At 41.5% G+C, this 13,890-nt stretch overlaps 1 protein-coding gene across 11 annotated transcripts in view; it reads left to right on the plus strand.

Moving 5' to 3' along the window:
• ADD1 (adducin 1) overlaps window positions 1-13,885 on the plus strand; it is a 55,060-nt gene extending 41,175 nt beyond the window's left edge. For 6 of the 11 annotated variants that reach the window (XM_066632510.1, XM_066632511.1, XM_066632513.1 and 3 more), the window contains 3 exons: window positions 3,568-3,724; window positions 5,441-5,536; window positions 11,548-13,885. In XM_066632510.1, coding sequence (XP_066488607.1) covers window positions 3,568-3,724; window positions 5,441-5,536; window positions 11,548-11,900 — 606 coding nt within the window. In that variant the 3' untranslated portion in view covers window positions 11,901-13,885. Of the gene's footprint in view, window positions 1-3,567; window positions 3,725-5,440; window positions 5,537-7,475; window positions 7,511-11,547 lie in introns of those variants that run through there. The other 5 variants (XM_066632518.1, XM_066632519.1, XM_066632520.1 and 2 more) reach the window with 2 other exon arrangements.
• Window positions 13,886-13,890: the final 5 nt, after the last annotated feature.

The following is a 13,890-nucleotide window of genomic DNA, read 5'->3' on the forward strand; positions in this document are numbered from 1 at the left end:
GGGAAAAGGCCAACAAGGTATTAGTAACTAGGTTGGCTAGGAAAGAAAAAAGAATATAATTCCACTGATAAAGTGAGAAAATGGCACTTTTACTAGCTCTGTACTGTGACTGGAAAAGGGACTGTTGAAAGGAAGATTAAAAAATCATGCTGGAGCGGGAATGATATTTTTCTGTCTTACTTTGATTGGAGCTCCTAGCACAGACTATCAGATTAACATTGGAAGAGCAAGCAAGCATTCTGAATTAGCACTGGTTCGTTGTCAGGTCATTTCATTTGTTAGAAACACAAAGGTTGCATTACATTTGGCAGAAGAGCAACTGCTTAATGAGTTTTACAGACAGATGCCAAGCATATTTACCCAGAAGTAAGTCTTTGGAGTTTGTCGATGCTCAGTACTCTCAGTGCTGCATTAAGGCCGTATTACAACCTTAAAGGAATGCGGTGACGAGCTAAAGTTTGTAGTCGGGAACAGTTGGAAGATAGGAAGTGTTACAGTTGGAATGCAGCAGATTCCCTCCCCTTTAAACAGAGATATCTGTTCAATTTTTTAATTGAATTACTTTTTTTTTTATCATTATTTCTTCCAGATGTATGTTCTATGCATAAATGTATCATTACACATGGAAAAGGCATAAATACAGTAACAGAAGATTAGTTTCAAACTTAATGATTGTATACATATGAGTATATATCGCTATCAATATTTGTAAGAAACTGGAAGTTGCTGCCCAAACCCTGCATCCCACTGGCTCCTTCCATCATATGTTGATGTTCCTGTCCAGTATTTCCTTACGTCTTGGATAAGGAGGGTGAGGTGGGGGTTAGTATGACCCATTTCCTGTTCCTGGGCTGCACACTGGCAGTCAGCCAAACTTTAGAGCGTGTCACCACCTTGGCCCATGTCGTTGTCGTTCCCCAAATGCTGCATGACCAGTCGTGCATGCTTCTGAATTTCTCTGAGACATCCAGGGCTTTTGGAGGTGCTGCTATTTGCTGTGTGGCAGTATGGCTGTTTTCTACACTCCTTCTCTCTACATTCCTTCTCTCACGCATGAAGTTTCTAGTTGCCCTAGCAGTAGCTAAAGTATTGCTGCAATTGTGACTTTGTCCAGGGATTGGTCTCATTTATAAAGATGTATAATCCACATACATAAATGTAAACTTCTAAAATTACATTAATTTTAATTTTTGATTTATTAATTTATAATGTTAATACATTAATAAGATCAATAAAACATGCATCAAAACTGAGTAAAGTGCTTTTAATAACAATATCAGTATGTTTTACCTCAAATAATTACATTATGAAAATAAAATGTCTAATGATATATTTAGTTGATAGGAACACTTTAGAAATTTTAAAAAAGTTTTCTTAGAATCAGTTGAGGCTGTTCAACAGGGAAAGTCAGCTGCAGGATGTTATTTTGAGTACTTCCTCAAAGAGTTTTTCAGTTTTCCACAGCAGCCGAGACCTCTAGAGCCACAATAAATCTTCCAGCTGGCTTTTAGTTGTGTTGGCTCTATGGCTCCTAAGTTCCAAGGCAGTGAGCTTCCAAGTACCAGTTTCAGGGGAATAATGGCAGGAGAGAAATATGGAGAGAGATATGTTTGTCTAAATGTGGACGCAGAGTACCCTAATATTTCATTGCTGTTGTTGAGTTTGGACCACTATGAGTTAACTATCCTTGTGTGGATTGTGGATACCTGATTGTCTCTGCCATTATAATCCAACCCATATGCAGCAAGGTGAGTTTCAAACTGGAGAGTTGAATTATTTTCACATTATAAAGCAAAGGCAAATCTAATAAACTAAATGTAGTGGAAGTGATTTGAAAAGACACTCCTAAATGTGCATTCAAACGGCTTCTGCCACACTTAAAATCAGACTAGATTTGAGAGCCTAGTCTCAAAGTATTAAATATGTTGAAAATCCTTCCAGACTCTGAGTTCTTTCATACTTTTTTTTTTTCCTTTTCCTCCTGACCCAACTATTTTCTATGTTGGGATGAAGGCTCAAGCAAAAGGCATTGAGGCTTTCTTGCAACTAACATGAGATCTTCGAGCTGACTTTGTCACGTGAGGTCAAGAACCATTTGGAGGTGTCCAAATGCCTGTCTCTTCTTAGAACTAATTCTTCCCTGTTTTCCAAATATGGAACATTGATGTGTTTCCTTCCAAGGACTTTCATAGTCTGTGGAGCCTAATAGGTAGAAGAACTGCCTTCTTTTCCTGTTTGCCAGGTCACACACTTCCTTTTTGCTTTCTGAAGGCTCAGAAGTGTGCAAAAGTGTGGAGGAGGAGGAAAACACAGTGTTTCACAGGGGAGATGCTTCATGTCTTGGAAGGAATGTCTTCCAGAGAGGAGATACAAAATTCCTATTCCCACTGGGCTAACAATAAGAACAGCTTGGGGATTACTGTTCCAAAACCATTCACCCTTGCTTTTAAATGCTTGTGCCGACTGCAGCCCTTAGTGTACTTAGGAGTGATGCCAGATTTGACAAAGCTACAATATTTATAGTTCATACATTTAAAAATGTGATGTAGGCCTTGTTAACATGTTTCCCATGGTAACAAAGGCACGTTTCTAGACATTTTGAGAACAGAATAGCCAATATTATGCCATTATAAAAATTGATGGTAAGGCCATATCTGGAGCATTGCGTCTGGTTCTGGTCACCACATCTCAAAAGGGATATAGTGGAATTGGAAAAGGTGCAGAAGAGAGCGACCAAAATGATTAGTGGGCTCGGACACCTCTCTTATGAGGAAAGATTACAGCCCTTGGAACTCTTCAGTCTAGATAGAAGGCACTTGAGAGGGGACATGATGAATGTCATATGCAAGGGAGGGGCAACAGGATGCATGTGACTTGTTGTCTTGTGTGTTTCCTGAGGCATCTGGTGGGCTGCTGTGAGATGCAAGAAGCTAGACTAGATGGGTGCTTGGCCCGATCGTGCAGGGCTCTTCTGATGTTCTGAGAAGTGAAATCCTTCCTCTCCTTAATCTAGCTCTGATCCCAAATACTTCCTCTGGCAGAGAAAACCAGTATCTGAAAGCCTTTCCTTCCTAGGCAGTTTGCGTATGTTCTGGACAAAGGTGTTTTGGCACCTTATAGTTGGGTCCCTGAACAAGTCTGTTCCCACTGCTCTCTAGAAGGTGCCTTTCAAAACCACGAGTGCTCCAGTCCTGGACCTGGTGCTGCATTTGTTGTGCTGCTTAAGAGTGGATATAACCTACTGGAAACACTGATGTGCGCGTAATGCTGTTCCTGAAATTCCTGGTCTCATGCAGTCCGTTGAATTTGCTGCTGGTGGTTGCTGTTATTAACAATATTTGTAGGCAGCTTATTCACAGAGTGGTTTACAACCTCTTAGTCCTGCACCACTGCTGTGAATGGGAGTTGCATCACTGACAGGATCGTACAGTACAATGGATAATCTCACCTTCTCACTATATTTTTGATCAGACTTTAATCATAGGTCCTTCCATTGTTTTAGCCCTCAGGCATTCTCGATGCGCTGTAAATTAATTGGTGAAAGACACTTTTTTCCCTTCCGCCTAGGGAGAACTGGTGACTGCATCAAAAGCAATAATTGAGAAGGAATACCAGCAACGCGTCATAGTGAGCACCACAGGACCAAACCCCTTCAACAAGCTCACAGACAGAGAACTGGAAGAATATCGCAGAGAAGTAGAAAGGAAACAGAGGCAGTCAGAAGGTTTGTCTGTCCCCAACTAATGTGTCTTGGAGAGTGAGGTGGTGTAGTTCTAACATGTCCTGCTCCCATCACAAGTTTTCTTTGTGCTGAAGACCACAGCACTTCTGTGATGTGAGCTGTGGCACTTGCTCAAGTGTGGCAGTGCTATTGGTGCATGAGCAACCTTGGCAGAGCCTAAATGAAAACCTCCAGTTTGTTGCTGCTTTAGGCAAAGTGGGAGTGTTGCCTGTGCAGACACAACCTCGGAGACCTTCTGTCAGCATAAGCAAGTAACGGATCACTTTGCAAGTTTATGTAAGCTCCCATTAGAGACTAAAATCTTGGGCAGCCCATTCCACCGCAACTCCCTGCACAGCAGTGCAGTGGGTGTACAGTGTAGTGTCCACTGCATCCTGTGGGGAAGTTTTTGGCATGCTGAGATCTTGTCAGGGTAAGGAAATATTTGTTCCCTTGCCCTTGGGAAGGCCCTGTTTTGCCAAATTCCCATTCCAAGATTTACCTAGAGAACTTATACCCATTTTAAGCTAATTAGTTCCCCTGGCTCAAACCCAGCTTGCTCTCACAGCGTACAAAACTACTGTTGATCCTCAGCACTAACGGGAAACCAGTAGGTAGCTTACCTATGGGGCTGCAGGGTCCCTCCTCCTGGTTCTCAAAGCAGCAGCTATTCTGGGTACAGCAGCGCCCCCTCAGCTCTGCACCACGCAGCAGTCTCCAGCCATCCCCGTTCAAGCAAACCTCAGTAGTCCATTATCCCACCTGTCTTTCTGTCCGTCAGTCAACCAGTCAGTTAGTCCGTTGATCAGCCAGTCCATTAGTCCCTCAGTCCATTCATCAGTCTGCCAGTCAGCTAATCTGTCAACTAGTCCTCTTTCCTTCCTCCAACCTTTCCTCTTGCTGCCCACAAAACTCTCCCTCCTCCTGGTGCTGCTTTTATCCCTGAGGGCCTTGTTTCCTCTAAGTGGCTGCAGTTGCGCAGCACACTCACTGTAATCTAAGGCAAGGGTCTCCAGACCCCGGCTTGGGGGCCAGATGTGGCCCACAGCGAGCCTCTGTCCAGCCCGCGGCCAGCCTCTTGTTCCCTGAAGCCTCTGGCCCACTCAACTGAATATGACCGGAGCTGTGCTCTGGTTGCATCTGGAGGGTGTTCTGAGGGTCAGACAAGTTGAATGAATGAGCCTATTCATTCATTTATTCACTCATCTAAGTTCCATCTCTAATTTATTTATTTAAATTTTATATTTAAATTTTTTGTCCTCTTCCCCCAAGCCACCAGTGGCAGCTGTTCCGTGAAAATGTTATTGTTTTATGGCTTCCATTTAATGGGGTTTTTTTCTGTAATATGAAACCTTGTTTGCAGTAACCAGACAAATCTGGAAGCATTCTGCCATCTCTGTTCACATGTGTTGCTTTTTGGGAATGGGCTCAAAGCACACTTGTCCCTAGTCACAGCAAGTTCCATTCTAAAGAATTGGACTAGCCCGGCTCATTTTAAAATAGGACACTATTTTAAATAGAGGGCATATATGACAAGGGAAGATCATCAGGTTTTTGTGCACTCATATTCACATTTTTACTTGCATTCGAAATTGGCCTGCAAGCAGAATTCTCCATTAGGAACTGATAATTTGTACATTTTTTGTGTGTGTGCATGTGAGAAGAGTTGCGAGGGTGACCTTTTTCGTTTTCTAATCTCTGTACTGGTACATTTTATAGAAGATTCAGAAGATGCCAAACCGCATGAGGAGAAGAGTTCTCCTGACCATACTACCGCTTGTACCCCACCCAGCACTCCAATTAAGCTGGAGGAAGGTATGTCCTTTGGAGCAATAGGAGTTCATTTCCTTAACGGCACTTAACGTTTTCATGCTCCAGTTAACACATCAGCTAGTATTCATTTGGTGGGGGAGAGATCATTTATATATATTATTCTGTAGAGCTATGTAGTTAAATGTGCTTGTAGTTGTGTTCACAATAATAAAGAAATGTGCATTGAAAACACAAAGAATTGCCTTGCTGGATCTGACCACGGTCCATTTAGTCTAACAGTAACCAACCAGATACCTCTGGAAGCTCACAAGAGGGTCTGAAAGTGATGGCCCCCTTCTCCTTTTTGCTCCTAGCACCTGTCATTAACACTATACATGGAGGGTCTGGTTAACATTGTAGCTATCTTCCATGAATTTGGGTAATTCTTCTAAAAAAACAATCTATGGTAATGGCTCACACCATATCTTGCGATGATTGATACTCCCAGTTAAATTATACTAAGTTAAAAGTACTTCCCTTTGCCCGCCCCCAGTCTCCTGCCAATTGGTTGACACAGAGTTCTTGTATTATGAAAGGGAAAGAGAATTCCTTTTTCCATAAAGCATGTACTGCTTTATGGAAAATTTTTGTCCCTTTCTTTTCTGAACGAAATAGGCCCCATCACCTTAGCCTGTCTGTGTGGAAAAGATGGTGCAATTTTGGCAGCACTTTTTTTTTGAACTTTTCTGAACCTTTCCCAGCTCTTTAAGATGAGGTGTCCGGAGCTGTGCATAGTATCCAGAGGTGGTCATACCATAATGGCAGTCATTTACTTGCCACTTGATTTTCTCGATCCCAGCCCTGATTCTCAGTTCTGAGTATGCCTTTTTCATTGCTGCAGCCCACTGTGTGGAGTTATCACTTAACTTTCCACTCTGAATCCAGGATCTTTTTAGGTAAGCTCAATCAATATAGACTTCATCAGCATATTAGTGAGTCCAGGATTTTTTTTTGTCCCAGTGTGCAGCCCTCAACACTGGAGCTTTATTGATTCATTAATGGCATTTTTATCCCATCTTTCTCCCCAAAGGGACCCAAGGCGACTTTAAAAAAATAGTTAAAATCACAATTAAAAACCAATTGTACCTTGCCCTAAAAGTCCATAAAAGATTAAAGCAAACTTAAAAATAACCTTAAAACATAATTACAATTAAACAGAAGAGGAACAGCAACACAATCTGCTATTAATAAACGGAAAAAAAATTAGAACATGTTAGTATCAGGCATCTCCTGCCCCTTTAACTTGCCTGAAGATACTTTTCAAGCTTGTCTGACCTTCTTGATGACATTAATATAGTGGGGAATTATTTACTTTGTCAAAATCCTATGCTTGGTTTGGCAACAGTTCTGATCTACTTTCTCAGGCAAGTCAAAGTTTATGTGTGCCAATTATGTGTGCCACTCAATAAACAGAATTGCTGTCACCCAGCAACTCGTCAGAGACTAGAGTACGCAGTGGAGATCTGCCTCTGTTGAAGTGAATAGGTAAATCTGCTTGTCTAAGACTTTTCTAAAAGCTCCATGTGGCTTCTAGATCAGGTGAAAATTTAGTGAACTCAGCTTGGTGGTTGCACATTTCTTAAACATTATTGTTACTGGATTACACCTCTATTTCTTATTTTCAATTTAGATGAAAATTAAGGGTTTGTTCCTTTAAAGTCTCTGGGTAATGAGAGCAAGTCCAGAGACATCTTCAGTCACATTTCAACGAATTGGGTAAAAACAAGAGTGTACAAGTGGGTGTAATCTAAGCTGTGTTTTATGTCTTCCTTTTACCCTGGGATTTATCACTTGTCTGTTACAAAGTTGTCTGTTCACTCCACCTCATTCTGTAATCTATAAGAATGGTGCTGACCATTCTTTTAATGTAACACAATGGCTGTGATGGATGCATAGATTCTCTACTTGTGCTTTTTTCTTCTTGTGGCTGCCTTACAAACAGGAGGTGGATATGCTAAAGAGTACCTGTTGCCATAGTAAGTACCATCCCATACACTGACCTGTTCCTGCTGCTTTCCTGACCTCTCTGTGCTTTGCTTCATTCTCTCGCATCTTTGTGATGTTTCCTCCCTGTGTTTGGTTTGATCAGTCAGGCATTTACACAGTTTAAAGTATGTTTTAACAGCTTCACTTGATTTAGTAGAACAAACAACTCAAGAGTTGTACTGAGCCAGGAATGGCATTGGAGGTCAACCATTCCCATTTAAGGACCCACCTGGCCAGGGGTGAACACTGGACTCTGTACTGGTGGCAGTGGTAGTTTTGAATGCACCATAAAGGGGGGCAGTGCAGACTTTCACTCAGGTCTCCAGCAACCATGCACTAGCACTGACAGGAGTACAGAATCTCTAACTGTAAATGGAACTGGGGCATGACTTTCAGATACCCTGGCCTTGGTGGTTGTGTATCTCCATCTGAGATTTACACTTGGAAGTTTACATACTGCATTGCTCTAAAATTGCTCCTAGGACAATCTAAAATTGTCCTAGGAAACCCAAAGCAAAGGGGGTGTTTGACTAGTCCCAGCTCATCATGATTGTGTTGTTGGAAGGCTGTAACTTTTCCAAGTACATTCGGTATCCTTACTGGCCCATGATCTGTTGTGAGGTAGGCACTTGTGTTCCTCTTCCCTTAATTTTCATACTGAACAGATCGTCATCTGAAATGAGGCAGAAGAAATAGAAGCAGTACACTTTGCAAAGGGAATGGCCTGCCCTTCTCCAAGTGCTGGCACACTGGTGTTTAACATACGTTTTTGTGGAGTGGGGAAGTTCTACCTCTTCCCTCTGTTGAACATGTGGAATGCTTTCAGCTGATATAATTTATGTGCTTAAATTTCTGAAGATAATTAAAAATCATTATGCGATTTATTTTGTTTAAGGTGTTGGTTTTTATTCCAAGGAAAGGCGATGCTGTCTTCAGCCCCTTTGGCAGCCTGGAACTCTTAGCCAGAAAAGCATAACTTTTTCTTCTGGTGGTGACTGGTTAGAGTAGTAAAAGCAACTTAGGGTTGATATCCTACACACACTTACCTGAGAATAAGCCTCATTGGACTTACTTCCAGGTAAACCTGCGTAGGATTGCACAATAAATACCATAATACTTTTCACGTGCTGTTGAAAGGTGGAAAGGTTTTGTTATTTTGACAAGCAGAATATTCTTTGAACCACCCTGGCCAAAATGTTTGAAGACAAACATATGAGACAGGAACTAATTACACAGGCCAACACACATTTTGCTTCCTTAAACGTTACACCAATTCCTGGGTATATCTGGGGTGCTGATTTCAAAAATGGCATCCATTTTGCCCTATCACGTCTAGTTTTGGAGACCTAGTATAGCCTCATTAGTGAATGTTTCAAGAGGAAGCTGCTTGAAACATTCACTAATGAGGCTATACTAGATCTCCAAAACTAGACATGATAGGGCAAAACGGATGCCATTTTTGAAATCGGCACCCCAAATTCACATCAAACCACCATTAAGTTTGGGAAGAACTTTTCTGACCCTCAGTTTTGTAGGCCTGTGTTATCTGTCATTTTAAAAATAGGCAAAAATGAAAGCACTTTCATTTTTAGTAGTATTTAAGCTGCCCTAACAGGCAGTAAAGTCTTTTCAACAGAAGAAATCGTGGTACAGCCAAGTTACGCAGCTTGTAACCTACCAAATGGCTTTCTGCTTTTACCCTGCTTTTAAATGATAATGATCTTAACCCAGTTTAAAACTTCTAACCTCTTGATTTGCTGAGCGTGGTGGTCGTTGAGCTAACAAACCTGTTTCTTCAGATGCTTAAGCTTCACATAAAGATGTGCCACATACAGAATTGCAAAATACTGATTGATACCAGGGAGAAACTTGAATTCTGGATTGGAGGAATTTTAAAAAGAATACTAGCTGCAGCATGGGAAATTTATGATACAAAACTGGTGATAAGACATCAATTCACTGCCCTGGTTCAGAAATGGAAGGCTGCAAGGTTTGATCCATAGCCTCAAACATACTCACTTTTTGTTGAAGTTGCACACTACTGTGCAACATCCTGGTGTTTCTGTAATGGGAGCAAGTGCTTTATATCACTTAGGGCACAATCCTAACCCACTTTCCAGCATTGACGTAAGGGCAATGCAGCTTCGAGGTAAGGGAACAAACATTCCCTTACTTTGAGGAGGCCTCTGTGAGTGCCACCCAACTGCAGGATGCAGCACACGTCCCATTGGCACCGCTATGCCAATGCTGGAAAGTTGGTTAGGATTTGGGCCTTAGTCTTGAACGAAACATCAGTATATGCCAGTAATACAATTATGTGATTTGCCTTGATCTGCTTGAGAACATCTCCAGCTTTGATAGCTGGGGATGCTCTTTAGATGAATCCTCTGCCTGTGAGTCCTGAACAGAGCTAGAAATGGGGTGCCTTGCTACTGATTCTGAATATTCCCTAACTGCTTTGTGCCAAAGGCCTCCCTGAATCTAACTTGGTTTCCTGTTCTAATTTCCACCCTTTGTCTTGTAAGTGAAAAAATGTGCAGATACGGAATAACCAAGTACGAACTGAAGAGCCTTCCTATGCATTCTTCTTCAAAGAAACATGATAGTGGAAATGGGGAAAGCAGAAACTATGTTTGTTCATAACTCTTCTTTCACAGCCTCTTTATAACATTTGGTCAAACTTTGAAGAACAGTTCTGTGAGAGTTGGAATTGTAAATTCTGCATTCCTGACCACTGATGGTCCATTTGAAGCTACCCTCTCTCTTGCTCTGTGTCTTTAGCAAAGGAGCGAGCAATAGGATGAGTGAACAGTTAAATTCCCCTTCCTTCCTTCCTTAAGTGCTTCCTACAAAAGGCTGTTCATCTGCAGAGGACTAGCCAGGACTTCAATAGAAACTGAATTGACACCATTTTCACATGGAGTGCATTGTATGAGCCAATCTTTTGGGCCACTGAACTAAGATATTTTTTAAACAGCATAATAAAAAAGCAATTGCATAATAAGCTACCTTCACCAATGAGGAAAACAATGTATCTCATTAAGGCCAAATCCTAACCAACTGTCCAGCACTGGTATAATGGTGCCAATGGGGCATGTGCTGCATCCTGTAGTTGGGTGGCACTCACAGAGGCCTCCTCAGAGTAAAGGAATGTTGGTTCCCTTACCGTAAAGCTGCATTGCCCTTATGTCGGTGCTGGAAAGTGGGTTAGGATTGCGCCCTAAGTCATCTGACCAACTTGGTTAGGTGTGTTGGCAAAATGAGGTTAAATCAGAAACCCTCTTCTTGTTCAGTTTGCATAAACAAAACAGTTGATAGTATACCTTCAAATGTTGCGATGCAAGTACTGTATTGGCTGAAGAAAAATAGGTATTTTATGTCACAATGAGCGCTTTTCGCAAAGTAGTGGCCATTTGAACATTTTTAGAAACAACATTGGACAACACACAATTTGCCTCTGAAATGAAAATAGCTAATCTACTAATTTCAAGATGCCGAACACAAAAATGACAATGAAATCTGTCATTTGGCTCTAGTTTAGGAGATATGCGGTACTTTGTGTACATAGATGGTAGGAAAGATTTACCAGTATACATCTATGGAACTGTCTGTTGTGGATCTCTCACAAACCACAGCCAATTTTGCATTTTCATTGTCAGATTTGTATTCAGCACCTCAAAATCTATAAGAAATGACTAATCTTGGGTGCGTGACCTTCGTAAGAATGTGTTGTCCAGTGTAAGTAGTAATAGGAACATGCAGTACATGAAGCGGAGACTTTTGAGCTTTTAACGTTGTGTCTATTGATGGTAGACCTCCATGATTCAGTTTTGGCTCTAAAGTATTGTGGGAAATACAGAGTTGAAAGAGAGACTTCACCAGCATTTCCTTTGCTTGAGGCCAGTTCTGCAGGGACTCAAATGCCAGGCTCTGCGCTTAGCTTCTTGCAGAGTTGGTTCTCTGTTAGAGCCCATTCAAGCCCTTCTGGCACACATTAACTGGCTTTTTCCTGTTGATTGCTCTGCTAGAGAGGCAACCTCTCCAGACTTACAAAGACGACAGTGATGCTGCAACTTTCAAGCAAAGCCTCCCAGACCTCACCCCTGACGAGCCTTCAGAAGCCCTCAGTTTCCCTGCAGTTGGCAAAGAAGAGGACGATACTTGTGACCAAGATCCGACCCAAATCCAGACTGAATGTCCTGCTGGAAACCAAGAGCCCCAATCTCAGCCTGGCGAAGAGGCCATGAGCCCACAGGCTGAGGAGGGCACAGCAGCTGATGCAGGCAGTGATGAGTCTCCTGGGAAGTCTCCGTCCAAGAAGAAGAAGAAGTTCCGGACACCTTCCTTCCTGAAGAAAAACAAGAAGAAGAGTGACTCCTAAAGATCTTTTTAAAAATGTTGTCATGTTCTAGAATCTTGAGTTTATTAACCACTAGAATGTATCTGATCATACCAAGTGTGTTTTTTTTTGTCTTCAGTGTAAAAAGCCGAACGAGCAACACCCTACTAGCTTGATTGCTTAAGAGTATAATGGAATATTAACAAGCAGAAGGTGCTAATCCTGTGTCCGCAACAGCAGCTAACCAGGGCGTAACCCTAGCGTGTCAGCATAACTAAATGACTTCCACGGAAGACTCTGAACCACTGTGTGTAACTTTTAAAGCCTGTTGCTTTATATATATGAAGGTGAGCATTTTTTCCACAAGGTCCTGCTTTTACAGGGTGTTGCTATCCATTCACCCTCAAATGTGTTCTTGTCCCAGAGCCTGTTGTTGCAAGTGGCTTCTTAAATCTGGGTGGCTTGGAGAGGACTGCATTTGTATTTTCCAGAGGTTATATTCTTGAACTGAGCACCTGCTTCTGCACTGCGTAATTGGACATGTTGTCACACACTTAAGGCTTTAAAGAGAGCTGTCTTCCTCCCCTCTTATTCTGTATTGTAGCTAGCATTGGTGAGATTTAAATCTAATTGTCGTGTCTAAAATGAATGAAATGACTTGTGTTTCCTTCATTTGTCCCTCTGCTTGTTTTCTAATGAAGCTTAATGTAATCTATTTCACAGAATAATCCACTGTTTTACCAAAAAATTAAAAAAAATTCTAGTAAAAGGTTTTGTCCAAACTTGCATGAAGATTTGGAGGGCTAGCTTTCAAGCCCTTTGAAAGGATACCACCAACCTACTCCATTTATCACAGTCGAGGCATCTCGCCTCCTCACTCCAATGCTGTACTGTGAATTGCACTGCTTATGGTTGCTGCTGCTGCTACAGCATCAGCAGTCACATATTGTAGCTGGCCTCGTCATTTTGTGTAGCAGACGTGTGGCTTGCTTCTGAGACCCTTGGGAAGGCTTGCCATCTCTGGCTGCAAATGATGTCGTTAGGACTGGGCAGAGTTTGCTAGTCTCTTCTACTTTTCTGGAATTTCTCTTTTTTGAAAAAAAAGAGCAGTGGAAAGACTAAACTTTGAGTTGCGAATGTTTTGGAAACCATTGTTTTTTACTCTGATAATTGGGATTCCTTCAAAACTTTGTTTGGCTTTGTCCTGATTTTTAAGGAAAGCCAATATTCACTCAGTAGTTGAGGTCAGGGGGAACTAAGAGAGTCAGTTTTATGGATGAACTAGGGCTTAGCAATGCATGATGGACCATTTCAAGACAGTGTATTTTTTTTTAAAATAAATTAAGCTGGATGAAATAGCTACTATTGAATGCCTTCCAATTTGTGCTTTCAGAAAGCACAGGATAGTAGAATGGATTCAGTAATTGAGTACTGCTTTGTTGTACATAGTACCTGTGTTAGGCTCCAAAAAGAGATCATGGAACAGAGCAGTTTAAAATGCTAAATAAACGCTGCCCCTGAATATCAAGTGCAGGAGGATTATACAGATATGAGCATTTATGGCACTAATTGCCCCACAAAGGAAAATGGACAAAGAGTAAGTTTGCCCCCTGATTGGTGGGGGTAAAGAGAAGCCTAAACAGTAACCTTTTGTCTGGACTGCATGGCACTAACGGCTTTAAGCTTGTTTCCTAACTTTGTATGTCCCATGAACATAAGCATATGATACTTATTTTGCTCAATTGTGTCTCATTGCCAGGGTTGAAATGCATTACAAAAGCCATTGCTTCATGTTTTTGTTATAAAATGTAGGGACGATCTTTTGACCACATATGCAACGATTTTGAAGTTCTAATTTTGTAGTTCTCAATTCTTTGTATTACAATATGAAATATAGTTGTGTAAGGTGTGCTAACACACTGCAGTGGGCTGGGTTGGGAGGGGAGAGAAAGGGAAGAGTCCTGTATTTTTCTTCTTCTTTTGATGTATCATTCAGTTCTACTCACAAATAAAATTCTTTAAAGGAACCAGG

This window comes from Tiliqua scincoides, chromosome 6, assembly GCF_035046505.1.
Source record: "Tiliqua scincoides isolate rTilSci1 chromosome 6, rTilSci1.hap2, whole genome shotgun sequence".
Lineage (NCBI taxonomy): Eukaryota > Metazoa > Chordata > Lepidosauria > Squamata > Scincidae > Tiliqua > Tiliqua scincoides.